This window comes from Aptenodytes patagonicus, chromosome 22 (assembly GCF_965638725.1).
Source record: "Aptenodytes patagonicus chromosome 22, bAptPat1.pri.cur, whole genome shotgun sequence".
NCBI lineage: Eukaryota > Metazoa > Chordata > Aves > Sphenisciformes > Spheniscidae > Aptenodytes > Aptenodytes patagonicus.
This window is the reverse complement of record NC_134970.1, coordinates 2,744,188-2,772,041: the sequence shown is the minus strand read 5'-3', so window position 1 is coordinate 2,772,041 and position 27,854 is coordinate 2,744,188. Positions and strand designations below refer to the sequence as shown.

The window sequence follows — 27,854 nt, the reverse complement described above, 5'->3', positions numbered from 1 at the left end:
TAGCAATCTGCTAGTGAATCAGCTCAATGATGTATATGTACTTCAAAACTGTACATTAAAGCTTGTTAATAGTTTTAATATCTTAGAGTAATAAAATAGAAATAACCTTTAAAAATATAATTTACTTTCATTATTAAGGCCACTCTTTATTTTTTGCGTTCATGGAAAGATAACAGACTGTCCAGTTTTACTTCTATTACTGTTCACTTTTTCTTGTTGTCTCTTGCATTTTATCCCAGTGCTGGAAATACCTTGTAGGAAGATTTGAAATTCAAACAAAAGAAATTGTTTTCATTGCAGTTGAAGACATACCAGTATGTGTCTTTATCTTAAATTTTTTATAACCTTATTTTCATAAAAGCCATATTTGAGGTTGAAATGCACTGAAGAAGGGTCCCTTTAACCCTTGGCTTATGCTTAGATTTTTCAGGCTTTATATTGTCATCTTGTCATTACTGTCACAACATCAGCAATGGGTAAGAAGGGAAGGCATCAGAGAGGGAAACTAAAATAGCAGTTGTTATTAGCATCACTCAAATATAAAAGAATGTCAGATTTTTAGAAATGATTAAGATCTCGGCTGTCTGTCTCTGGGTTAGTGAGGCAGGCTTGTTTGCCTGGGAGGTAGATGGTCCTGGTAGCATCAGTCTGTGGTGAATTTTAATGAAAATCATCAAACTTTTAGTAGAGAATTGTAATGGAAATATCACCTGCTATACAAGAGTTGTCTCTTGCTGCACACAAGTCACCGTTTGAGAGCTTGTCACCAGAAGCCCTGCATAGCACAGGGTGTCACTTGGGCTGTTCCCTAGTTGCAGGCATAAAATACACTCAAATTTCAGTTTTACTGCTCTGGATCTATGGCATTACGAAAAGTGTGCAGAAGGGGCTTCCTTCCCTCTCCCTGAATTTGCTACTTGTGATCAAAATTATTTGGGAAAAACATCTTTCCCCAGAGCACTCATCCACGTTCCAGACTAAATCTTTCAGTTGTTCCAGTCAACAAGAGGATGGGAAGAGTCAGAACACCCTTGGGATGAATGCTTTCATGCCATTCACAGTCTAAGAGCCGTATCTGAAGCGCCGTTCAGTCAGCAGAAAAGATCCCTAAAAAACTTCAGGGGGGGTTTGAACCGGACCCTGGGTCTTTCGAACACGTGCTCAACCTACCGGGCAGGCAGGACAATGTGTGCGTATAACACACAGTAACAAGGAATTCTTGTTTCTGATTACAAACTAGTCCTATTAGTAAGAAAAAAAAATACGTAATCCAGAAAGCAGCCCTACTGAGATAGAGTACCAAGGTCTTTGGGATATCAGAAATACAGCAGTGGTTTGAGGCAGTGGTTTCTGGGATGTTGGGTCACAGAGAAAGCAGTGCAGGGGGTCGTAGAAGAGGGGCCACAGGAGAGGCGGAGGTGGTGCTACACAGACACGCAGGGAAATTCAGGGGCTTGCACTTACTGTGCAGACACCCCAAGGGTCAGTGCACATTTTAGAACAACATTACCTTACAAAGCTGCGTTGCCGCACCTTGCAAGAGTTGCTTTGGCTTGTGAATCAAAGCCGTGAAAGGCTCTTAATATTTGCTTGTATTTCACTTCATCAGGAAAAGAGGGAGGAGGGAAAAGAAAGAAGGGGGATGCCCAAATTACGTAATGTCTATGCGGGCAGAAGAGTGCGATTGTGTGAGACAAAGGAGAGCGCTTGGCAATAATGACTAATCGTCCCATGTGTTAAGGCACCTGCCTTCAAATGAACTCGCTTCTCTTCTGTAATTAATGAGATGGCATTTCCTGAGTTCCTGCTTCCGCAGATTTCTGTTGCCTGCTCCAGAGCCCATTGCTCTGAATACCAGAAACGGAGCAGGAAGGAAGGAGGAATTTGTCAGTTCAAGAGGTGTGATGGCCTCTTGCTTTGCAAACGTTGTATCCCCAGGTAGAAGTGCAGCTCTTCACGAAGGGATGGGAGAGAGGAGTCTGTTCAGGAGGGTTTGCCCGCACGCTGACGCTCCCTGTGCGCTCACAGAGCTGTCTGGGTCTCTGAGTGGAACATGCTTCCAAACATCTCCTAAAGGGCACACAAGACATGCTGGGTTAGGGCTGATGCCATGGCACAAACCCAGCAACGCAGCTCAGCAGTCATTCAGTCACACAGAGAAACGCCACCAGAAACTCCAACCCTTCCCAGCCCTCCTCCACGAGGGAAAGCTGGCAGTGGGGAGGTTGCTCTGGTTCCAGCTGTGCGTGGACAGCATGGGGAAGGTCAGCATTGGAACGTATCTCCTCCCAGGGACCTGGGTTTGGTGGGTGCAGATCACTTCAGCATTAACAAAGTCTGTGCTGAAAAACTTGACCAGCGACCCTTCTTCTGGGCTTGAGCTAAACCTGGTTCTCCAAGTTCACCCCAGTGCCTGGAAACCACAGGTCTGACTGTGAATCTGAGCTGTGTGGCCCAGAATGGATTAGAGGATTCCCCTGTGGGGCAACCTAGCTGCTCCTTCATCCAGGTGCCTGCCAGAGCTCCTCATGACAGGAATTTTAAATTATTTTTGAAACTAACTTCTCAAAGCGTTACTGTTGCTAGCAGTTTGCCTGGCACGGCACAGGGGACTTCCCATCTAACCAACCCCAACCATGACTTCTGATTTCCACCTTATGTCCACAGCTGAAGAAGTGACCCCTGGCACTAGAACTAACCTCCTCCATGTTCTTGAACTCTGCACTGCTTTCATCCACAGGCTCGTCATAGATGGAGAGCTGTGTCTGATTCGGCCCCTGTGCAGGAAACAATCAAATCCACAAATTAGCAGAGTGCAGGGTTGAAAGGAATGAAAAAAATGACTAACCCAGGCTTAAAACATCACACGTGCTCAAAGGGACATGCCCAGGAAGAAGGGGCACAGAAGGAATCCTGTTTCAATTGTTTATCTTCTCTGACTGAGCTGGCATTTACATATCTCTCTGCCGAGATATGAGATACCTTAACTTATTCTCATGAGATAACTGGCTAACGTTGCCCTGGTTCCAACTCCAATTATCATGCAATAAACCCACCCATATTTGGGGAGATAGCTTGTCTGACCCTGTGTTGTCAGCATGTGCCACATTCCTGCCTCGGCCTTTTCTCCTCCCACCAAGGGAAGCATTCATGGATGCTGGGGCTGTTCAAGGACAGGGGCGTGTGCTTTGACTTCATTTCCGAGGGCCAAATTCTGCCTTTGTGTGCAGCTGCATGTTCCAGCCAACACCAAACTGAGGTCATGGTGCTGAAACAGCTCTTTTGTCTTCTCCAGGCTGGAAAAACATTCATCTCCCAGCTAGGGGTTTGCAGAAGACATTTACACTTCTGAATTCCCATTGAAATCAATTCAATCAGTAGGTGCTTGGCCCATACGTGAGAAATAGGAGGTGAAATATTTTGTTGGATTTAGACCTTTACCACTTGAGATAAATAAGAAACTTTATTAGCTGCAGTATTGAGTTGTTATTCTTCCTTTGTGCTGATGCAGCGCGTAAGCCTAATAGTACAGTACTGTGAGCTGGAGAAAGACTGGGGAGCAAATTTACCTCTTCTAAGATGGGCGGGTGGACAACTTCTTTGATATTTGCCAGTGCAAACAAAACAGCATCATGGATCGTCAAGAAGATGTGACTTTGGTCCAGGCCTCCTTCCTCAAAGATTCCACCTGTGCTAATGTCATTGTACACCTGGGCTGAAGAAAGGAAAAGCACGTGAACAAGAAGGAAACCAAAGAAGGAAGCCTTTGAAAGTGCACATGACTGACAGTGGTCCTCTGTGCTAAGGCAAGGCTGGCATGCATAGGGAAGAAGCAGGTTTGCTGCAGAAATGAGAGTGTAGGGATCTATTTTTCTACATGCTAAATGTGGAGAGGTTCCAGTCGTATCACTTCCCAAACGAAAGGACCTATTTCACACAGAGAACAGCGTTTCTCTTTCCTTTCTTCTGTTCTCTTCTTTCATCTGTTCCGGTTTGGTCCAACAAAAGGCTGACAGCTTGCACAGTTTGCACAAAGAACACAAAAAGATCTCCTGTCTGTCAGGAGCACATAAATGGGGGAAGATCACATGGAAATGTGTTCTTCGTGGATTCTTACCATGCACGTTTGCCAAGAACACTTTAATCCCAATCTTCTGATAACTGGAACACAACTAGAAGGGATGAGAGGGGAGAGAGAGGATTAGTAACACAGCTGCTCCAGTACTGTGTTTAGACATAAAATCTTTTATCCAGGGCTTTACACATGTCCTGGGGATGCTGAAGGAGAAAGTCACACAAACCTTCTATTGAGGAGGGTAAACATCTTTATCTGAGCTGCCCAAGAGAGTAGAAGTTACCTGGGTGATATGTTGCTTGGCTATGTTTGTAGTACAGAACTAACCTTGCCTAGTGCTTTTGTGCCCATGAGGTCAACAAAACACACTCCACTCATGTCCAGGATGATGGTGTGAAAGCTGATATAGGGCGGTGCTGTCATCATAGGGTCAACATCTGCTTTAGGCATGACACTGAAAGTGCTTCCTTGCAGAGTAGTGGTGCTGCCCAGCTCACTGGAGGTATGCACTTGCCCAGCACCGTTGGCAGGTGGACGGAACGTGACATAGGAGATGCTGGCACCATTAGCAGTCGTCTGGTTGTTATTGGTATCTGTTGGAGAGGTGCTTTCAAAGTCTTTCTGGAGCTCTTGCAAAGACAAGGTCTACAGCAAAGCAGAAATGCACAGTCAGGGCAGGGCACAACTATCAGCACAAGCCGAGGTCCTGACATGTGAATGCACCTGAAGTAGTCAGTGGCATGAAGTGTTTTAATCTGGACTAACTCCAGCCTGGTGCTAGACTGAATGTCCCTTGGGGTTGGAGTACGTTAGGTTAATTTTAAATGATTCCTGTTCACATGCTTCAGGACTGCTCAGCAATGCAAACCAAACGAAGCTGGGATGACTGGGAAATGTGCTTCAGAAGGGCACTTTTGAACTGAAATGTGACATAGATCCAGCCTTAGAGAAACAGGGCAAGCTCGGTTTCTAGCAAATTGTTCACCATGTTTCCATTCTAGCCATCTCTACAGCTTTCTTGCTCCCAGCCATTTTCAGTTCTCCTGCATCTTAAGGTTTTGGCTATTGGGAGGAATGGAGCTGTGGGTGGGAAGGAAGGGAGGCAAGAGGTGGTAAATGTGGCTAGGAAGACAGTGCAGAAAACCTTATGTCAAGAGGAGCTGTTTGATGAGGACTTGGGGTCTTACTCGTCAACACAGGAACCCAAACTGAGTTACCTTGTTCTGCCTCAATAAGAATTTCGGTAGCTTTGTTGGTGGTTGTGCTGTTCCCTTCTCCTGCCGTTTCACGTATTTCTTCCTGGCTAAGTACACTTTACCAGGATCCACCCCGGTCTGTGGAAAAGAGAGAGAGTTTTCTTTGAAAAAGTCTGTTCAGCCCCATAGCCAGGGGCTGCTATTTCTTTCTTCCCATTTCCCAGCCCGTGGCACATGGCACGGGAGGACAGCAGCAGCTGTACGCCGGAGTGAGGTGACCCTGATGGCAACCAAACAGCAACATCTCCAGTAACTCAGGGTACCTGCACACGCAGGGAGGAGGGACTTGCAGTAGCAGGATGACTCTGCTTTGGCAGAGCTTGGAGGAGGATACCTGCCAGGATTCAGGCATAACCTCTAAAATGAGATCTACAAACAGTCCTGAAGATCAGGGAGAAAAGGATGGAAGAGTAGAGGATGGATGTGACCATCTTTCATGATCATCCTAGGCTTAATTATCTCCATGTAGCACTACAGGAGAGAGCAAGGGCCATTTGGGATTGGCTGCAAGCAGAAATTTCTTAGGGCATTGCTCACCTTGGCTATAATCTTCTCGCGGAATATCTCTGAGTTGGCAAAATACAGTGGCGAGCAGTAGGTCACAATTTTAATCCCATTAAGTTCATGTACCTGCAACAGAAACAAGAGCTCAAACCAGGCGTGACAGGGACTGTGTGGGGTGCAGGGTGGCTGGGAGTTCGGGCAGCAGATAATGGGGAAGGTCAAGCTGAAGAGCAGCACTCCTGCCACCCCTGAAACAAGCAGCGACATCCTGATCACAGTGGGTACCAGTGGCAAAAAGAACAGCATTTTCTCTGAGGATAGTTTAGCTTCTGCTTACCTTGTTGTAGGCTTTAGGGTTCTTGTAGATGTCAGTGGAAGTTACTTGACCCAGGGCAGAGCCGTTACGGCTAGGAGAAAAGAGGTGGCCAGAATTAGAGTAAATGTTGCAGGGGAAGAAAACTGCTTCGCATCACATTCCATACCAGGATTTGAAAATTTGCTTTATGAAAATACTTAGATTTCATCCCTGCAGAGTCTACAGGGCAAAAAAAGAGTCAGCAGTTTGAGATCCCAGACTGGGAAATATTAATAAAGGGCTTTGATGGATTAAAAATGGTGTGTAAACTTCACGCCAGTCTCTGCATATATATGGGGCTCTTTCTTTTTATGAGCAGGATTTTCTTCTGGGAACTATGCAGGTAGCTTTTTGTGCTGAAGTAAATACCTTCAGACTTCCCCCTGCCTTGGGATGTGCACATCGCTAACCGTGCGCAGGAGTGGGAATGCAGGCAGTAAATTAGCGCCTGCCATTCCTGTTTGCACATTCCAGGGGCCAGGGAGGACACCTGCACTCCCCCAGGCTCCTGCCACACGTTCCTTCGAAACATGGGCCAGAGGTTGGTTATAAAAATAATCTGTCATTTATTCTGCAACTGGGAGATTTTCCTTCTCTTTTGGTTTTTGTAGGTACGCTGGTACTTACAACTGGGTATGGAAAACCACGACCAGCACGGAAAATCCCACGCCCACAGCGACTCCGTAGGGAAGGCTCAGGAAGAAAGCAGACAGGAAGCTCACCAGCCAGACCAACTGCAGAAAGAGAAGAGCATGGCAGGTCATTTTACTCTACCACGGGCTGGAGCACAGCGATGGATGGAAAATGGCTCTGTGCTGATATTCTGGACCCAAAGAACTACACAGCTGAGGATCAAAAGACCGAGGCCTGAATTCTGCAGCTATTTTAATTATACAGTTTATTGCATGCTTTCGTGTGAAACATCATCGCTGGGAAGCTTGCCAGAAGCCCCAGTTTTTCAGCCGTAAAAGCAGCCAGTGCGTTTCTTTACAGCTGCACGAATACCCGCACCACTCATTCAGTTCAAAAAGTATCAGCCTATCTAGTCAAGAAAAGGCTCCCGCAGGTCAGACCATCTGCTGCTCAGTGACTGCTCCCAGCCCCAAGAAAGCTCCTGCTGTCAGTCAGAGCATTTCAGAAGGAATGAGCATCTATCTGAAAACCGTCTGAGCACCTACTATAAATGACCTGAACACAGAGCAGATTTGATGACAAAGTATGACAGAGCATACCAAAACCTGCTCCACCTCTCAGCTCAGAGCTCTGTCATTTGTCATTTTTATATATTAGCACTCGAGCATCTCCCTCTGTGTGAAATTAGTCCTGCCTAAGCATATAAACATGCCCTCTGAGAATCATTAGCAGGTTATTATAATCCCATCCTCAAGACTGATAAAACCTAACTTTGACCTTGGACAAATCAGGGTAACTTTGATGACTTCAGCATCTTAATTTATATGCATGGTGCATATAAACGGCAAGTAAGGGCTTCCCTCCATCCAGACTTCACACCGGGCTGTATCTGTGGAGTGATCCCTGCAGTTAGCACTGAAATACAATCAGACTTGAGGTAATACACACCAATGGTCTGACATCACCCAGAAATGGTGTTCCCCGTTTTGGGACAGGACACTGAATCTGGTTCAAATTCCAGGGAGATTAAGGTCAGGGGAACACAGTTCACTCCATTGGCATCTGCCTGGTCCCCACGCTCCCTGCACCTGTAGGCTGTCCATGGTTGCTGGTAGGAAGAGCTTTGTTCCAGCAGCTCAGTGGAAACACAGCACAGCCGGGGCAGTGGGTCTGGCTGTGCCATGGAGGACAGATGATTCACATGGGCCAAACCAAATTGGTTTCTGACAGCTGTTCACCTCCGCTGTGGTGACCACGTCTGGCAGAGACACGCTGCCGAGGCGTTCCCCAGGCAGCACCATGCATCTCCGCTCAGTCCACCGTCTGATCAGGTGTCTGCCCAGACGCTGGGCTGGGGGCTGTGGAGCCCGCGGGGACGGTCTGTGCTCCCTTCTGCGAGCTCTGATAATGGGCAGTAACTTCACCTGCCCTCACGTGAACTGCCAGAGCCGACCCAGACCTTCCATCCTGCCCACCAGGCACCAGCAGAAGCCATTCAGAGATGTGCTTAAATTGCCATAAAAGATTCCCAACAGAGAATTGCATCTTCCCATCAGCGACTTTCTCTCTCTGATGGTTCTTGCCTGCATAACCATGTCAGCTCAGACCTTGCATGTCCCTGGTCCGGTCACTCTGCCAGGCTCAATCCTAAGGATGGACCAATTTTTTTGTAGCTCGTGCCCTGTGCTAGAGTGTGCCTTCACGTCATGATCACACCCCTGTGAAATCTGTGCCTGGACTGCTAACCCATCTCTTCTCCAGCACCTGTTTGAACAGTATTTTGGGAAAGCTCTTGATGACTCAGGTCAGCCCCTTTGGACTCCTGATTTCTCCGATAAGGCGGTTTGTCGGGACCTGACAGGATATTGGCTCAGTGTCCACACACACCACTCAGCCGTGGGAGTCCTGTTCAAACACTGTCTTTTTATGTCAGACATTTCCAAATTCCGTTCTCACTCCCCCACACCCCCTGCCTGGGTTTATATATCAACCAGTGCCTGGAGTCCTTATCGCTGTGAAGGGCTCTCCTCACCCTGGAGGGCTATTGTGTGAGTTTTTAAGTCATGACTCCTAGATATTGAGCAGGGCCGGTTTGGCTAGTTCTGGGCAAACAGGCTCCCGCAGTTGATAGGCATTTAAACAGAGCAGGTAATAGTTCAGGCCTCTCTGATATGTGCGCTAAGCATGAGAGTGCTCAGCTGGGCAGGACAGGCTCCGCCACCGCTCAGAGCCTTGTTGGCGAGGGGTTGGAAGCACGACCACACGGAGAGAGCAAAACCCACCTTCTGCAGGGGACTCATACCGCCCTCCTGCCTCCAAAAGCCTGCCGGGGGGCTGGCCTGCTCGCCCTGCCTCTGCCTCGCACAGCTGCGGGCTGAGCTGCCAGCATAGGCAGGCGGATGCCTCCCACCCGTCCCCAGGCACTCACGCAGTCCAGCTTGCTCTTCTTCCACAGGTAGAAGGGATCAGCCAGCTGCTTGAGGGAGTTTTTCAGGTTCACTGCAATGAGGGCTCCCAGGACAGACTGCGGAGGAGAGGGGATCGTATCAGCTAGGATGTGGATGTGCGGTGTGGATGTGCCACGTTTTGCAGCAGATGCTTTCTGCAGTGTCTCCTTTCCTTGGTCCAAATACCACAAGGGAATGGGAAAGGGTGACGCTCACAAAGATCTCACTTGGATCTGAGCATAATAATGTAGACTATTCTTGCTTCCAGAGACTCAGTGCAGACAGGACCCCAGGCCAGGAACAAACCATGCTGTGCAGCAGTTTGCATCAGGGGTTTTTGGAGCAAGACTGTGCCTTCGCTTGGCTGTGTGGAGTATGTGACACAATGGCCACGCTGTTTGCACAGATGTTTGTGTTACCTTTGGAAGAGGTTCGAGGTAGATCCCCAGAGCCAGCATGGTCACCATAACCACCAAGGCCACAAAGAAACTTGCCACCTGCAAAAAAGAGAGAATTAACTTCAGCAAACATCAGGGTCTTCCTAAACACCCTCTGAGCCTTTCCTCTCCTGCTGCTTCAGCCAGTGGGACAACTGGTCACTGCAGTATTTTATGTGAGCAGATGATTGCCTCTGAGAAATAGGCTAAGATTTTGCAGATCTCACAGATAACCCCAAACTTCCCTCACGTGGTAGCTCCGCTCAATCGGGGGAGCCAGACTGGGAATGCAGATTTACAGCCCTACATCTGTGACCAATCCAAAGAACCACCCAGGGAACAAAATGGAGTTGGGGAGGAAGGAAATTCTGCTTTAACAACAGCAATGCGAAGGACTCATATATGGAGCTTCTCCAGACCTGCAGCAGTGATGTCAGGCTGGCAGCATGCAGCAGCTACAGGAGTTTGTGGTCAAGTGGGGTCACGTAGGGAAGAGAGGAGGAGGAGGTACTAACTTGTGATTTCCCTCCTGCCCCATCGACGGCAAGAGTGACGGAGAGAGCACAGCAGATCACGTGGATTTTGAAGAAGGATCCAAAGAAGTTGCTGCAGCCCAGGGCCAGCATTTCCTGTGGAGATGGGGGAACGTGGTCATCAGAAAGGACAGCTGCCCGTCCTGCCCTGCCAACGCGTGTGAGCTGCCAGGCAGGAGAGCAGGTGCCCGAGTCTGGGGTTTGTGTGGCCAGGGAAGGGACCTGGGTTCCCTGCAGTGTGTCCCAGACCCTTTCCTTCCAGTAAGAGCTGTGATGGGCTCTGGTATAGCAGGGAAACCTGGAAGCACAATTCCACCTAAACACGTCATCTGTTGACTCACTAAGGGCAGGGCTTCATGTGGTATGCGTGGCTGTTATTGAAAGCTGCCGCTGTGCCAGTGATGACAAAAGAGGATTATTTAATGTCCTGCCTCTCACAGTATCTAGGTGACACACCAGGAATCCAGGTCTTTCTCTGCTCAGTGAGAAATATATGTGCCTCGTTGTGCTCCAACAACCTGCAAAAATGCCATCTGCACCAGCACTAGGGCTGAAGCCTCAGGTCTCGAGGGAGAGCAAAGCAGAGAGCTCAACCTAAAGCTTTCTTCCCTTTTGCAGGCTCTCTCCAGTCCATGGGAGATGGATCTGCCATGTCCTTTCGACCCCCACATGGCAAGCTGCCACATAAGCCTGCATGCATGGGAGCAGCATGTCTGTTTTAAGCAGCGCACGTTTGAAAGCTTCCCATTCATGCAGCGAGGTTTTCCTTTCACGCCTGAGAGCAAGGGGAATGGTCCTTGACTGCGTCCTTCCAGACCAAGCGTTACCTGGTTGGGGTCCACGTTGTAGCCATGCTTGGCTGCCAGCGTTCTCCCCATGGCTAAGTTGATCACGTAGCTCACGATGGCGAGTGAGAAAGCTGTGCCGATCATGTCTTTCCACTTGTTCACCAGGGGCAGGGTTGGTGCTGGGAACCTGCACTCAGAGCGGAGGCAAGAAGCAGTTGTGACACTAGTGACCAGAGGCCAGTGAAGTGGGTGAGGAGCTTGTGTTCAGGAATGACATAATCCGTGTCTACACTGTGGACAGTGTGAGTGGATGGTGGCAGTTGTGTAACAGAGCGCAGCAGTGCTGCCTGACAGTCCTGGAAGGGGACTGGCATACAGCAGGGAAGAGTGAGGTGTTTTCCAGGCTGCAGGAGGAGGAGGAGGAGGAGGAGGAAGGAACATTATCTGGAAGTTGAGTCAGACCTGCACATGCACTTACCCCATGCTGATTTTCCCAACTACGGGCATGCCGTACTTCTCGGGCATGTTAAAGCTGCCAGAGATTGCAGTCGCAACTATTACCTGAAAGTACAGAGAATAAAAGAGCAGTAAGCGGAAAGAGCATGAGCTCTCTCAGAAGCACTAAGCTTGCTGTGCTCCTGGGGCTGACAGTAGAAAATTAGCACCAAATTTGGGCTAGGAAAGGAGAGAATCTCCCCAGCAGGAGTTATGTTCCTCATACTCAGCATCAGCAGGATGCAGGTACAGTCTAACAGGGACGAGCTGGGCATCGGAGGTATCCTCCATGAGGATGGCCCAATTTCTGACCCCAGGCCATGAATATGCGTCATATTCACTGTGTAGATGCTCTATGTGATGGGCCCTCTGTGAGCAGAAGTGGGTGTCCCAGGGCTGTAAGGTGAGGGGAGGGACTGTCTCCTGGAGGGTCCAAGGGACAGCTCATGCGTCACTTACGATGATGATCTCCATGGGGATGGGCATCCGGATCTTTTTCATGTACTTTAGGTTGAGCTCCTTGACAATGAACAGGAGCACAGCACTGACCAAGGCATAGACCAGGGAGGCCACGTTGGTTTTGGGCAGACCTTTACAAATATCAATGAATGTCTAAAGGGGAGAGAAGAGGAGAAGGTGTCATGGGGAACCAGAGACTCTGGACAATGCGGACAGCACAGTGGAGAACACTTGTTACCATAATCAACTGCAAACACCCTGAGATGTGACGAGGGTGAGAGAAGTGCTAGAAACCCTGCTGCTGAGACATCAGCAACCAGCCCTGGGTCTGTGCTGTCCAGTTAAATGCAGTTCTAGCTGCATCAATGGAGCATGCATCCATGGAAGATGCAGGAAAGCCTAGGAATGGGTAAACCTGCTCATAGGAAAAGTTTCTGTTGCTAACAATTGTGCAAGACTCCTGCTGTAAAGCAACACAGTTCATATTCTTCCCAAATCCCAGACCCATTTCATTACTTCTAATTAGAAACTAGCAGACAAGGGCTCAGATAATACTGTATAGGAAATACAATGGCAGCAGCGTAGGTGTGCTGGGCTGGGAGTGGTGCAGACAGCCGTATTCCCCCTCCCTCCACCCTTTCCTTCTCTCCTAGCCACCCTTTCCCTTGCATGGGTGGCAGAGATGCCTGTGGTGTGGTGGTCACTGGGGGAGGAGGTGCAGGGAAGGCCCCTGTCCAGAGCACCCACTTACATAGACGATAGCTAAGGGCCCGGTGTAAGATGGGACTGTCAAGCCGAAGACGTACTTGAGCACGGAGATGAGGATCTGCAACCCTGCTGCTGTCATGAAGCCCCTGATGAAAGACTCTGAGAGGTAGATAGCAACAAAGCCAAACTGCACGAATCCCAGGCACAGCTAGGGTAGGACAGACAAGGCGTTATTAGAAGCATGCCAGCCTGAAAGGGCGAGGTGCAGAGCCTGAGCGTGCCCGTGTTGGGCAGGCTGCTCCGCCGGGAGAGCGGGCACATCCCTCCCATGCAGCCGCGGCGCAGGCAGGGCTGAGCAGACTGTCCCGGAGCAGGGATGGGGAGAGGAGAGCTGCAGCGTGCTGGGGTGTCATCACTGGCTGCGATCCTGCCCCAGGGGCTGGCCTCACCCTTGGCTAGTTCATTTGGAGAATTTCACACCAAGACTGCAGCTGGGGCGGGATCCCCCCAAAAACCTCTATGCTGAGGCATCATCCACTTAGAAGTGGGGCCTCCTCTGGCATCTGCTACCACCATCTCTGCTCCAGGGAGAGAGCTCGACTGACTCCCTGTGGGTCAGCTCTGGCCAGAGGACACAGCACAGGCGGTGCAGTGGGTCCTTACTTGTATGATGGCTGTCAGGCAGGCTAACGTGGCAGAGATCTCCAGCCTGGCCGCTTCCAGGGCTGTGGTATTCACGCTGGTCTCATTGGTAGTCTGGTTGAAGTACTGGAAGGCTGACTCTGGGGCCAGCTCATTGCAGACGTTCCCAACAATAATGCTGATGACTGCAAAAGTACCTACAGGACAACACAGTGATGTCAGTAGTTTTTTCTAGAGAGCGTCCTGTCCTGGAAGGCACTTGGGCAGATTAGGCTGTCCAGACTGAGACACCCAGCCCATCACCGCAGCCAGCCCTGCGGTGGGCTGCGACAGCGGTTCATTGGGGTGAGATCCTGCTGTGCAGCCAGAATCAGGGATCCCATAAACGCCTGACAAACCAAACATGCCCAAACATCTCTATTCTGGAACACACCGGGTATTCCCAGCCAGTTGGTGTTTAATTGCCTTGTGCAGAAAGTTGCTCTGCAGACACTTACCTGGGACCATCTGATGGATACCGCCAAGGAAGAGGTATGTTACCAAAGGGAAGAAGGAGGAGTAGAGCCCGTTGACAGGAGGCAGACTGGCCAGCAGCGCGAAGGCCATCCCTGGAAAACACAAGGGAAATGGGCAGGTCACCCAAGTCTGTGCAGCTGGTGTCAGCCCCCTGCCCTGGCCACACTCACATCAGCTCCGAGAAGGTGCTGCGGCCAGCACAGAGTGCTGCTTTCTGGGCAGGAGGGGCCAAAGAGAGCAGGGAAGGGCTCCGTGGAAAAAATATAGGGTCAACCAGGTAGGAGGTAGAGCTTGTGTTGATACATGTCAGCAGTAAAGGTAGCAGTAAAGGTAGCTAACCCCCACAGAATGGACATAGCTGTCATCTGCAGACCTTTACTTGAACTGGTAAAGTGCTATCCCCTCTAGGTGACCCAGAAAGTCATTGTGTCTCACCTTGTGGCACTTGAATCGTCCCCGCACTGAGCCCACCAAGAACATCGGACAAAATGTAGTCCTTAATTTTATACTTGGGAAGCCACACAAGTATTGGGAACAGGCTAAAGAGGATGAGTTTGAATCTGGAAGCTGAACATCTAGAGGAGACAAAAAAAAAATGCAAATAAGTAAAGAAGAAAGGAAGCAAGCGAGCTGGGAAGTAAGCAAGCAAGGAAGCAAGGAAGGATCTTCCTAGGAATGTCTCAGTATTTCTCCCACACCAAATCCTGAGCCCAATATTTGGTGCACAGCCCTTCCCTGCGAGGTGCCTTCCCTGCAAGGCTCTTGCAGTTAACTAGCTGGACATGCCGTGGAGGATTATTGTGGGAGGTCCTGACATTGGGAGGTCCCCAGTGCTGCCACAGCTGGAAGGAGAACCTGCACAAAGCGGAGGATTTAGCTCCCCAGTATCTTGAGTCTTTGTTTCTAATACCCTGCAGATGGGGGGTAGGTGAGCTGCAGGGAGGAAGCACAGCTCAAAGATTCATGGGGCAGTTGCACAGAGCCAAAGATGAACTTTTTCAGGTGCTTGGTCAAAAAACCCAAAGTGTGTCTGAAAGAAGAAGATTGCTCCTGGGTTGACACATGCAGCATCTCACATCTCTGCCTGCTGACATACATGTTCCCTCTTTCCTGTATTCCTAAAAAAGCCTTCATTTTTCCAAGGAATGGATATAGATTTCCAAGACAGCAATCAGCAGGATTAATCATCTTTCTTTAAGGAAAGCCAGTACTGTTTTTAATCAGAAAGCTGGTAAAAGGAAATCCCAGCTGGAAAGCTTAAAGAAATAATCCACACACTCATACATACATCACCAATTATACCTTTTTCGTTATTAAAAAATTTGGAAAACAGAAACCCAAATCCCAAGTGCACTTAGTGCAAACTGTTCTGCTTATTTGCCTTCCAGCGTAACAGCTGAGGCAGTGAAAAGAGTAACCAGTTTCACTTGCTTCAGTGCAATTTGCATTTCTCTTGTGCCTTTCATCCATCAGAGCCCTGAAGATCATGGAAAAGGTTTCCCAGGATAAAAATGGGAACTGTATCCCCAGGTCCAAATTATATCCCAATTCCAGACCAAATCTGGTTTAGGTTTGCCCCAGCTATAGCATTCTATGTTACCTGAAAAGGTTTTTCAATTTTTCCCCAACGGGGTAACTTCTGCTTTTCTTCTCAAACTCTTCGTCGAAGAGGCTGACCGAATAGGCAGGACGTTCGATGACATAGCGAGGCCTGGTGTGGTTCATCTCTGGATCATTTAATTTTTTTCCCAGAAAAAAAAGAAAAAGCAAAGCCAAGAATGTGACTGGAGCTGGCCCCACCTGCAGTATAACAGACCGGACACCTCCAGCATCTGGGAGCCCTCCCCGAACATCTCCACCCTAAATAGTTTCCCTGTGGTGCAGAGGCAGGTCCTGGGAGTGGCTTCTCCCAGCACCGGGGGCTGCTGCTCCCCGGCACAGGGAGTTTTTACCAGCTATTTTGAGGTGATGCTAATGAGCGATGCCGTGTGAAGGGGACCGGAGCGCGTCCTGGATTGTCTGGCAGATGAGCATGGGTGTTAATATTAGCTCTGCCAGTGACTGCCTTTTTGCCTCGGGCAAGTCACTTGACCTTTCTCATGCCTCAGTTTCACCATCTGCCGGTGGCGTTGGCAAGACTTTGCAACCCTGGGCAGCCCTGACACAATTTGCAATGGTAGATACTGGCACCGTGATTAAAGGCAGTTTCCATCCGAGGTGTTCCTGCTGCACTGCTGAGTGGTCTCATTTGCATTCAGCAGCCTTCCTATTTCTCACTTGCCATGAGAGGCTGTGGATGAGTCCCTGGTTTATTCTAGGAAGTGATGTGCAGAAAGATAACCATTGCTAATTCATTTCAGTGATGAAGATGCCAAAACATCCGGATGGACTAGTCCTGCCCCGTACCTGGGTCTCACCAAAGAACGATGATGAACTTCAGAGAGCCCTTATTTTACTATGACCAGCGATGCCTGGGAAGAGGGGAGAATCATTACAAACTGGAGAGGCTAGGGGTGGAGGGAGGAAGTGGTCAGATATAAAACAAGGATCTTGGTAATTATTTGTGGTATGGCGTGTATCTAAGTGGGTCATTGCCCAACAAAGGAGTAGAAGAGGGGGTGGAAAAAGCTGGTGATTCAGGCAGGAGAACATATCAAGAAACAACATCCAGGTTGCTTAGAGCTTATGGAGTGATTTGAACGTACCAGATCCTCCCTTCCCCTCTTTTGGCACTGTGAGTACTGCTGAAGTCAGTGCACGCCTTGACACCGAGTTCAGTGGAGCCAGGATGAGCAAAATGCCCATCCGTAGGACTAATGTCAGTCCTTGCTGATAAGCAGTTACCTTGGAGTGGGGGCTGGAAGACGTGAGTAATGTGTAGCAGAGTGGCCCAGCAGTCCAGGGCAGGAAGGAAAGTATGATGCAGGCAGCCGAAACTTTTGGGAGAATTTAGGTCAACAGAATCATTATGCAAATAGGAGTAAATGGGTTTAGAAAGGGAGGTCATCAATCCCACTCCTGCAGTGGATGCTTTAGTGATCACAGGGGCAATCAAGTGCAGTTTGCTGTGAAATAGCTCCAGCAATGGTGTGTTTCTGATTCCAGGCTCTGATCTGCACCCACGCTGACTCGGGAGGGACCCCGGCCTATGTCTTTGGAGGGCCAGCTAGGTGAAAGAGGAGACATGCCCCTCTTCCTGCATTACCAGGTGCTTAATCCAGTGCCCTCTGCAGGCGTGCACACACTGGTATCCCTGCTGCTTCTTTTCACCTAGAGATGCCCTTCCAAGAGCAATTACAAGCTTTACCTTTTGGAGGATTGGTGCAGGCCGAGACTATGCAGCGTCCTAGGCTCTTTCCCAGTCCCTATGCTCGTACCAGAAGCCCATCCGATAAATGGTCATTCCCTGGTTTTCCCACGTCAGTCTGTGCAAGTCTTGTCCCTCCCTTATAGCCTTGCTCCAGATCCTGTTGCTGAGCAGGTTCCCAGCGTGCCCAACCTTTCTCCAGCCGCAGCTCCGCTCTAGATTTCTAGTCCTCCGTCGTGAATATTTTGTAGCCCAGGTCCAGGCCCAGCGACAGGCTTCTAAGGGGTGATAAACCCAGCTCAGTTTCTGGTGCAGGAGGTCTCTCTCAGCTTTATTTCTCGGCCCCATCACTTGCGGAGCAGCGTGCCTGCCATCAGACAGACTGAATCAGCCAATTATATCACAGCTCTTTAATGAATTTCCCCCGCTGAGCGAAAGTGCTGGCAATCAGGAAAAATAATAAACAAGGCAAGTATAGAGGGAAAAATATCCCCATGATTAAATTCCATCTTAAACAAACAGGCTAATGATGTCAGCGTCTCGGACAGAGTCAAGTTCTTGACTTGGCTTATCACTGGCCTTGCCCTAGATCAAACAGCAGGTTAAACCTTTGCGATTTCAGAATTAAAGAGAACGAGCTGTGTGACTGCTCCTTGAACAAAAGGCAAAACCAGCTGTCCTGGTGTTGATGGGATAAGACCAGAGCAAGCTGCAGAGCTGGTTTAAATCCTGCAGCTGGGGCAGGACACTGAAGCAATGCAGTGTGTGTGGAGAGAAAAGCAGAGTGCCAGTAAGTTGCTGTGTTGCAGGAACCAGGTTTTTCAAGAGCTCTGTTCCAGTATGGGCATGGATGGAAATAAAGGACGAGGTCTGGGGAAGAGCTCCAGGTGCGGAGCCCCTGTTACAAGCTTTTCATGAAGCCCATTCCTCCAGTGTGTTGGCTAGAGCGGGTGATGCTAAGAAATGTGAAGTTTGACCTCACTGATAAGTCTACTGAGCCTGGGGTCTTGGAGAACTTGTGACACACTGAGTATGTAACTGTGATGTGATACTTGGAGCAAGCAACAAACGAAGGCAGAACTGCTTCACTCCAAGAATATGATGTGGGTGAAAGATCTTGTCCCAGTAGGTCGTCAGCTAAGAGTCCCATCAGTTCATACCTGGCTGATCCCTGCCCTGCCAGTCTCAAACCATCCTGTGCATGCAAGGCATGGACCTTTTTCCCAGTGTTCATCTTGCAAATGCATTTACTAAACTCTTATCTTCTGTCCCTGGGCTGGTGATAGCTGTGTTTGGGAAGAGGAAAGTCACATTGAGGTTAGTGTTGATACGAGCCATTGGCATAAAGCCACTTTCCTGTGCTGGCATAGGCACAGAAAAGGGACTCCAGTCCAAGGAGTGTGAGTCAAATTTAGTGGGAAAGCAATCTGATCACTGCCTTATGCATAATATAAGGGCCCAAATTGGTCCCAGTGCAAGAGCTGGCCATTCAGGGAATGCCTTTGCTACATTTTAGGGAGAAAAAAATCAGTGCTCTGGAAATACTGTTTCCTCCTTTGTCTGCCCCCTCTCCATCCCCCCTTCTTCTTGCACAAGGCAATGCACACACAGATCTCCTTGCTGATTGCTTCTCAGCTGATGGAGTTCAGAGGTCTGGTCCCTTCCAAATCCTGGGTGAATCTTCATTAAAAACATCTCTTTCCCAGCTCCATTGCCCAAGAAAGGGTTATAAAAAGCAACTCTCCCCTACCCCAGGAAACAAGGTCTGCCTGAAGAAGGCAAGCACAGGTGCAAGGGTTTGGTTGCGACACCAGAACAAGGTCTTGACTCCTGTTCCTCTGAATCAGTGCCTTCAGCACCGTGTCCGCTGCGACTCCCAGCCTCCCGCTCCCGGCTCTGGCTGCAGGTGCCATGGGAGCCCTGGGGCAACACGGTGAAAGGGCCCAAGTCTCGCAAGGTCAGGCGAGGAAGCCGTCACCTCCTCCCCTGAAACCTGTGCTGTGCTTCCTTGCCTAGGCATGGCATGGGGCAGGACAGGGCGGCTGCAGTGCCGGGCTCTGTGGTGCCAGATGCTGCAGTGCTGGATGCTGCAGTGCCGGGAGCTGCAGTGCCGGGTGCTCCTCCAGACTGAACTCTGCCTCACCCTCCTGCTGCACACCCGCTTCCCTCTCCCTTTCACGCCTCTGGTGTCGAGCTGGGCTCGCAAAGAACACGGGCAGGAGGAAAAGGAGGTTTCTGCTGTCAGTCAGTTCAGGTATTTCAAAAGGATGTTGTATAATTCACCTCCGCTATCGGGCGCCGATCAGCCCAGCGGATCCGCCCCCGTGCTCCCTGGTTGTTCACTCTCGAACCTCCTGGCATCAGGGACAGACCAGGACCGAGTCTGGCTGAAGGGCCACACTGGCAGCTCATCACCAAGGGACCGCTGGCACCTTCATTCAGGTTAGCATCTTCAGCTGGGCCGTTTGACTGGGCATACCTTTTTGCTCACAGTTAAAATCGCTTTGATCCGATTTAGTTTTGTCTTACCTTTGGCTCTGAATTGCCATAGGGTTCATCTACAGATGAACTGATTCAGGAAGAAAGCACCTTGCAGTGGTAAAGCCAGATCTATAGTCCCATGTTTCTGGCATGAGCATATTGGTAAAAACATCTTTCCTAGTAATCTGGGGAAGGGGAAGAGGCATATGCAGGGAAGCGGTGCTTGTGTTTCAGGGGGCTGAACAGCCGGCTGCACGCACGGTGCCATGAGCTGAATACACACAACATTTGGCCGTGGGGTTTAACTTTTTCTTAACCTCTGCCCTTTGGAAATAGAAGAGGCTGATGCTAGGGGAGCATATAGATCAGTTATGAAAAATACCCTATCGCAGAAACGTCTTTTAGCCTCAGAAAAGGCAAAATGCCAGAGTCCATAAAGTTCAGTAAAAACTTAGCCGTTTCGATCAATTTTCCACAAGCAGCATGCAGGAACCATCGTGATGGCTGGTGGAATAAAAGCCAGAGAGAGAGGGAGAGGGCGAAGGAGGGAGAGGGGTGCCGGGAGGTGCTAACTGGCCCTGCCTGACTGTGTTGAGGCACAGAGGGAGCCGTACGCCGCGGGTGCAGGGGCAGGGAGGAGACATCTCTGCTTCCCTCCAGCTCCCACCTTCCCATCTCGTTGCACCATGCTGCAACCTTGGCTTTAACGTCCCCCTCGGGAGCAGCCATCCCCTTCCTCCACTCCTGCACTTTTGCCACGGAGCAGCCAGGCATTAAATCAATGTTTTCTTTTTGTTCAGATTAAATATTTGGAGTGTTAAATAGGTGATTTCCATAAGGCAGATGTCCCTTTTCTTGTTTTAAGTGACCCAGCCCAGCGCAGGCACCGGGCAGGAGCGCTGCACTGTACTCTTGTTCTGCCGTCGCTGGGCCGGTGCCAATGTTTGATGTACCACTTCACATGAGTTTCTAACCAAACTAGCTCTGCACTTGGTAACCAGAATAATAAGATCTGCAGACATCTGCCAGCTACTGAAGGTGAAGCCAAAGTGTTTGGCTCAAAGGGTGTTTACTAAGTAAAATGCTTATGTTCAGCAGCTCGACTTCTGCTCTTTTTAATGCTGTTATAAATGCAGCAAATGCTGTGGGCACAGGGGATCTGCTCTGCACTGACACTGGGGTAGACGAGCCCAGATTTGGCCCACTCTTTCCGTGATTTGTTTGATTAACGCACTTGTTCTCAACCCCACCCTCACTCTCCATTACTTTTATAGTTGCATCCAGTGCTGTACCTCGCCGAGGGAGGGCTGGGCTGGGGTGAGGCAGCAGGCGGATGGCCTGGGGTGCTGCAGTCCGGGATGCAGATATGGCCCCATCATAGTCCTCCGAAAGCCACCAGCTTCCCTGCCCCGCAGTCCCCTGCAGGTGTCACCTTGCTGGGTGTAGCCCAGCGGTGCTGGGTTCAGGTTGCCAGCTCCTTGGCAGGCAGAGAGAAGTGCCTGACCTTAACGGCACCTGAGTCTGTCCCCTGGGAAGTGGTGTGTCCATCCTCCCCATCCCATTGCCGCTCCCTTGGCATACAGAGCCATTGGGATGGGAGGAGGGAAGGTTGGAAAGTGCACTTAAAAGAAGAAGTGAAACTTTGGCGTTCCTCGCTGCCATCAGTCTCTGCTCTCCACATGCCTCTGACACAGACCTTGCCCTCCGCCTTTGAAGAGCAAGTGGGCAATGCAAATCCCAAGGAATTAAAAAGTTTGCAGACTGCAGCATTCTTGCACTGCCTGCGAACACTTATCCGGGATGCCTGCTGAGAGCTTGCTCCTGCACATGCTCCCTGCCCCTGCGGATTTGCTCTTGGAGAAGGAAAAACACCTCTGGAGTCACCCAGTCCATCCTCCCCCAGAGGCAGAGGATGGGAGAGCATTTCTCTACTGGAAATCTCTGACCTGGGGCAGAAATACTGTGTGGCCAGCAAGAAATGTCACTTCAAGGACTTATCTTCAAGGGAAAGAAGGACAGGCCCCTAGCTTAAGTTTTCAGCTTGCTCACAAATAAGGTGTGGATAAATTTTATCAGGGTAGAGCAGAAAGCATCCTAGCTGCATGAACAGCAGTTTACCGCGATGGAGCAGGCTTATGGGGATATTTTCTCTTGCCTATATATGAGGGAGCCTGCCCAAACTGGACCTAAACATCCCGTGAAATGGCACTGAGAGGAGCTGGTGACCCTACAGCCATTCTGACAGGTCTCAGTCTGGGAGCACTTCTCATTCCCAGCTTTAAAATTCCCTCCTAATCTGATAGCGTGCCCACAGCCATGCATCCATGCACCAGGATGTCCCGCGCAGCAAAGACCCCTTGCCTAGGTTAGATTCCCGTGCACAACCAACCAGTGCTCCTCAACCATTGCCTACAGGCACTGGGCTCCACATCCTTTCCCACTATGCCTGTACGTGCAAAGTCTAATTTGGGCTGCAACATCCTCGGGGCAGGGACCACTTTACATAGTCCCATGCACAGAAAGTTCTGATCATAACAAGGATCCAGAAACAGAGGTTCTCTCATCAGTATTGCTTCTCCTATACCAGGCAAATCGCCCTACAGATCTCAGCAGGAGCCAGCCAGGATAAGATGGCAGGATTTATTCTAGCAATAATTAATTCACATATTTGGCTCTTCCAGCCTCTCTTCATAAATCAAGCTCTTGGATTGTTGGTGTTGCTAATTCCTGAGTAAATCTGCTGCTGTAAATCCCCTTTGCAAAAGCAGGGAGAAAAAGAGAAGGGGGAAAAAAAAAAAAAGAAGTACCAGTTCTCCAAATACTGAAACTCACACCCAGTGGCTGTGCAACCGGAGTGTAAATCCCCCACGCCCACCCAGACAAAGAGCACGATTGTTGGAGCTGGGTTACCTGCGCCTCGCCGGGCGGGGAAAGGGCCGATTCTGCGAGGGGAGCTGCAGATGTGGCAAGAAAGCCCAGGCAGAGAGGTGCTTCCACGGAGGTGTGCAGAGGTCTGTGCTTAAATAAGCCAGTGAGTCATTTATAAATCACCTCAGTCAAGGGGACCGAGGGCTGTGCTCGGCGCCTGATTGGCTTGTAGGAGGTAATTGCAAGCAAGTACACCCAGGCTAAGCCCAGGAGATAGCCAGGGGAGATAAGGAGAGCTCTGAAGAGGGACAAGGGCTTTTTTGGATGTCCCCCCTCACCCCACCCCTTCCTGCTCAGGCTTGGGCCGTTTGATCACCTTTGCAGGTCCCTCCGTGCTCCAGGCTCTTGGTGACAATAGCTCATATTCACCATCACCCCGGGCCCCCTCCCTCGCCTCCTTTGGACTCGGGGCTGGAGAAGATGCTTTTGTTGGCCTGGGCGAGCTTCCTGGCGCGGTGGGTAGCATCTCCCCGGCCTTTGTGCTCTGGCCGACTCTCCGCCTCCGGAAGGGACAATGGTGCGCTTTGTGCCAGCACCGGACCCCGCCGCTCGGGCTTTGAAGATGGGATTGGCAGGGGAAAGCAGTTTCTTTCTTATTTCCAGGTTCAAAGGGATGAGAGGATTACGAAAGAGAGGCGAAGCCCCCACTGCCTGCCCAGGAGAGAGGGCGCGGGCTCCGTTCCCCTGCGTGGGGAAGAGGTCGAAGCCCTCAGTGGTGCGGGGATGTGCCGGCGTAGATCAGGCTGGGCTATCTGTTATCGGCCTTGCAGGCACGGTCCCCAAACAGGAGCCACACCTGCGCCACGTGCTCGTCCAGAGGAGGGTTTGACAAGTTCTTTGGGCACCCCTGGCAGTGAACAGGGATGGAGTGGGGAGGTGCTGGGATGGGCCATCCAGGAGCTGCAGACTTGGGGGCCACCCCCCAAAGGTATCAGTCAACCTCCTGGCCTGGGAATTTGCTGATATCTCGGGAAATGCAGTGTTTTGAGCTAAAAAAGGCACTGGTGTGACATGCGTGTTGGCAGGGAGCAGCCAGCTCAGACTAGGGGAGAGGGCTCATCCCCTCCTGCCACCGTGTCCCCGACCCGCACTGGCACCACTGTGCTGAGCTGTGTCCAGGCTCGTGGTCTCTTCTCCTCCCAGAGGGATTCAAGAGTGCAGAGCCAGGTACTGGTCAGGATGTCACAGATGATGAGATGGATAGGGACATCAGCAGGGGACACCACCCAAGGAATAGGCCACTAGAAGGAAGCTGTTGGGAGTTATTTGCTGTGGAAGGAATTGATCTTTCATGTTCCCATTGTCCCCAAGGACGGCTCGGCATGAGCTGTTTATAGGGGATGGCTCTGCTGCCCTCCCTGCTCCGGGTGTGAGCCCAAAGCACAGACGCGGGGTGGGTGGGATGTGCTGCCACCTCTGAGCATTTGTTGGCCTGTGTGTGGGGAAAATGTTGGGAAAAGGGAGAGGGGAGAGAGAAGGCAGGGCACCAAGAGAGGGGGGAGAAGGAGGGAGACATGGTTGGGGTGGGAGGAAGGGAGAAGGCAATGATGTGGCCTTTGCTTGCTCCCAGAGGCTGTCAGAGTAAAAATCTCTGGTACCTTGTGCATGCACAAGGCATCAGTGTTTACTGCCAAGAAACCTCATCTTATGGAAATCAATTATTGTGTCCGGAGCATGCCAAAGGAACACCCTGCCAGAGGGTGCCAGAGGAAGGGGGCTGATTCATTGCCATCTGACAGACAGAGGTAATAATTGCCAAGCAGTTATCCTGTAAATATCATTAATAACCCATATCAAGTGTTTTTTTTAAAGGGCAGCCTGATATACCTGGAGCCCTTTGAAACGGAAACATGTGATATGGCAGAAGGATCAGCCCACAAGCACATGCAGTGGTCCCTGCCACAGGGCAAATCCAGGGGCCCCAGAGCACCAGCACCCAAAGGTCCCAGCCACAGGGATTCTGCTTGCAAGGCACCACAGAAAGAGTGGAAACAGCATCTCTGCTGCAGAGGCGATGCTTTCATTGCTAAACTGCCTGGACAATCAACTAATGCTAAAAGGGACTTTTTTCACCATCATTGAACTGGCACTTTTCCTAGCAGAGCTCCACCAATGAAAGAGTTTTTTCTCCCTCACTTTCCTAAACTGACATCCCGGTGTGGGCAGAGATGTGGAGCTGGAGAAGTGGCCATGGGCATGGCGGGTAAATGACATGTTTGAGATCAGTATCTGAGATTGGAATAGGACCACAGAGCTCTGAATTTAAGCTTCCACTCTAATCACAGCCATCTGCCTTTGAAAAAGAGAAGCTGCCAAGCAGAGAGGCTGTGCAGCCAGTCTGTGCATCCAGAGGGGACAAGTCTCACCTCAGGGACCAGCCGAGCTCTGAGCTTTGGGAGCAACGTCAGCTTCATTTCAGTCTAGCTGTTATGAACAGTAAAATTCCAAAGCTGGCTCACTGCATGAGTGAAACAGGAACAGCTCCAGGCGAGGAGGCTGCTGGTGCTCCTTGTCCTCCAAGCTGTCTGCTCTTTGCATCGGGCCCTGGACAGGCACGTTGCGTAGGACCCAGCAAGGTCAGCAGTGGGGATGCCAGGTCCAAGGGAATGTCACTGATCCCTGGCAGACAGGCAGTAAAATGCAGTTACATTGGGGTGAAAAACCAAACCAGCCAAAGGGACCCAGTGGTGCAGTTGCCTGGGGCTTGGGCTGGGACATTGGCAGGGCAGAAGTCCGACTGGTTGGGTTTCTTGCCCACTCAGCAATGGCAAAACCTGAGGAAGTTCTCAATCCTGTGCAAGGTAATTTGCCCACAGGGGATGACTTACATGAGACCTTCAGGCTTGCTCTGTCCCCTTCAAACCCAGGTGTCCCTCCCGCACAGACAGACTCACCACCAGTTCCCACTGAGTGGGGACAGGCGAGCTTGTGGGGACGGCTGGCAGCTCCCCAGTGCAAGAGCTGCTATTCCAAAGTCCCGGTGGGTGTGATCAGGAAACTGCAAGGTCTTGCCCTATGGAGAAACCAGCCCTGTACAGCCACCGATGGTCCTTTGGCATTTCTTGCGACGGGAGGTGCACTCATGGTCAAATTCCAGTTTCAGTGACTATAAATATAACTCTGATTCTGCCTCTTTCTGCTTCGGCCAAACTCACTGCGTGTGGCCCAAGCCACTCTGCTGGGATGTGTCCACCAACAGACCGGCCGGGGTGATCAGTGCAGGGGCACGGACGAGTGTCCGGGGAGCACTGGGGCTGCCTGGAAAGCTGGAAGGCGCTGGGAGATGGAAAGACACCACAGGGACTCCCCTGAGTCAAACAAGGAGCCCTGGGTGCACGGACTGCTGAGCTGCTTATCTTCTGGTCTGATAACAGCATACCAAGTGCTGGACTATGTGGATTTATTTGCAGATGATTAATATTAGCAGATATATTGCACTTAATGAGGGCAATAATTCAGTGGTAGTTTACTACTGGAAATGATGAGAAAGCTTCCTTGGAGCCCCAAGGTTAGAGTCAGTGGGGAAAGGCAGCGCGTCCCCCGGCGTGGAGGGGGCTGGTTCCTGGGAGCTCTGTTGGTGGTGGGACCTGCAGGCAGCCTCCCCTCCCTCCCTCCCTCCCTCCCTGGGACCTGCGGCCGGAGCTGCTTCTTGCTTTCGGACCATTTTGCCAAGGAAACGGGGCTTGTGCCACAGGCGTGGGTAGGAGCCAGGGTCTGGGATGAAGATGCTGCAGGTGGAGTGGGGCAGCCTTTGTGGAGAGAAACCGGTGCTTCCCGGTGGACCTGGGAGGTCCTGAAGGGCTGTTGCTCCACATGGCTGGTGTGTCGCTCAGGCTGTGACACCTGCACGGGGGACATCTGAAGTTAGGTGGAGTGTCCTGCTTCCCTGTCTATCTGTCTGTCCCTTCAGGAGCTTTTGAAATCGGTAGTGTACCTCAGCCACACAGGAAAGCAGAGATTTGGGCTGCCAAATTCCTGCAGGAATGAGGAATGAGGTGGCCGTTCCTGGAGCAGGGCCTTGGACGTGCCCGGTGCTCTGGGATGCTCTGGTCTGCCGGCTGCAAGCAGAGGGCAGGCAGCACTTGGTACCCGCTGGGTACCCACATCGTAGCGAGCAGTGTCACCCACAGGGACCGTGTGTCACCGCACAGAGCCTGGCTGGAGTGGTGAGATTCCCAGGGCTGGTTATCATCGTTTCCTTCTTGCCCAGGAATGCAGCTCCTGGGCCTGGGCCAGACACCGCGCTCTCGCTGGCAGATGTGGCCGAGCCGCCGGCTCCATGGTGTCAGGCGATGGAGACACAGGTCTCGCTTGAAAGGGAACCGACAACTTTTAACACTTCCCAGGCTTCCCCTTCGCTGCAGGGGCACGCGGTTGGTCTCACCAGCTGGCACAGGGGTCAACGGCTTTATCCGGGGAGGAATGAGGAACACAATGTCCTAGAGGGAGACAGCAGGATTATTTACAGCACCAAAATAAAGGGTGGAATGCAGAAAGGCGTCGGGAGGTTCAAAGCTGCCCCTATGGCTCAGCACCACGTGGACATCTCATGCAGTTTATTTCATGGTGTGAACTTAGAGCTGGGGAGAGGCACTACAGCTTTCTGGTTATCTGCTGGAGGGAATTACCGTGTCCCATCTGCTCACGGCCTTTACAACCTGCCTTAGCCCTGCAAGAACATCTCCAAAAGCAAGGGGAGGGGTAGCCTCCTGATGAGACCGGGTCCCCTGCCCATGTCTATTGAATAAGCCCTATCATGTCGGTGCTGGCCCTTGTCTTCAGAGGCAGACGTCCTCACGGGAGAGCCCTGGGCCACAACAGCAGGGCAGGCACGAGCACACCGTGCAAGTGCACCCCCAAATTGAAGGCTTTGCAGTGTAAGACATCCTGGCTCGGGGAGCAGAGCATGTTCTGTTGGTTAGAGTCAACCCCACCGATTCTGATCTCCCTCTGGGGCACAGCAAGGGCCTCCAGAGCAAGCATCACCCCCAAGAAGACCCTGCCCAGCACAGGGGCAGCCCCCAGAGAGCATCACGGAGCAGGCGTGGGCTGTGTGCGGCAGATGCTGAGCTGTTTGTCCTCAGCAAAGTGCTGAGGCTGGACGGCGCTCTCCTGACAGCCCTTTTCCCAGCTCTGCCTCCGGTGACCTTGAGCAAGGGCTGTTATCTTATTTGTAAAATAGGTGCAAGATAGCTGCCTTCTCCAAGGGAACACACAAGTGCTCAGCAAGGTCTGCCCAAGGCCCAGAAACATGAACAGTGCTCAGCAGCGGGGCGAGCTGCTCCCAGGG

At 50.9% G+C, this 27,854-nt stretch overlaps 1 protein-coding gene across 1 annotated transcript; it reads right to left on the bottom strand.

Moving 5' to 3' along the window:
- Positions 1–120: 120 nt before the first annotated feature.
- SLC26A9 (solute carrier family 26 member 9) lies at positions 121–15,573 on the bottom strand. Its single transcript, XM_076358309.1, has 20 exons — positions 15,449–15,573; positions 14,284–14,423; positions 13,830–13,940; positions 13,354–13,529; positions 12,734–12,898; positions 11,983–12,135; positions 11,507–11,589; positions 11,068–11,215; positions 10,223–10,336; positions 9,690–9,767; positions 9,252–9,347; positions 6,818–6,924; positions 6,173–6,242; positions 5,869–5,961; positions 5,293–5,409; positions 4,403–4,720; positions 4,118–4,172; positions 3,570–3,715; positions 2,700–2,777; positions 121–2,070 (listed from the first exon to the last, which is right to left on the bottom strand). The coding sequence occupies exons 1-20, from the start codon at positions 15,571–15,573 to the stop codon at positions 2,023–2,025; spliced, it is 2,421 nt and encodes an 806-aa protein (XP_076214424.1). The 3' UTR covers positions 121–2,022.
- Positions 15,574–27,854: the final 12,281 nt, after the last annotated feature.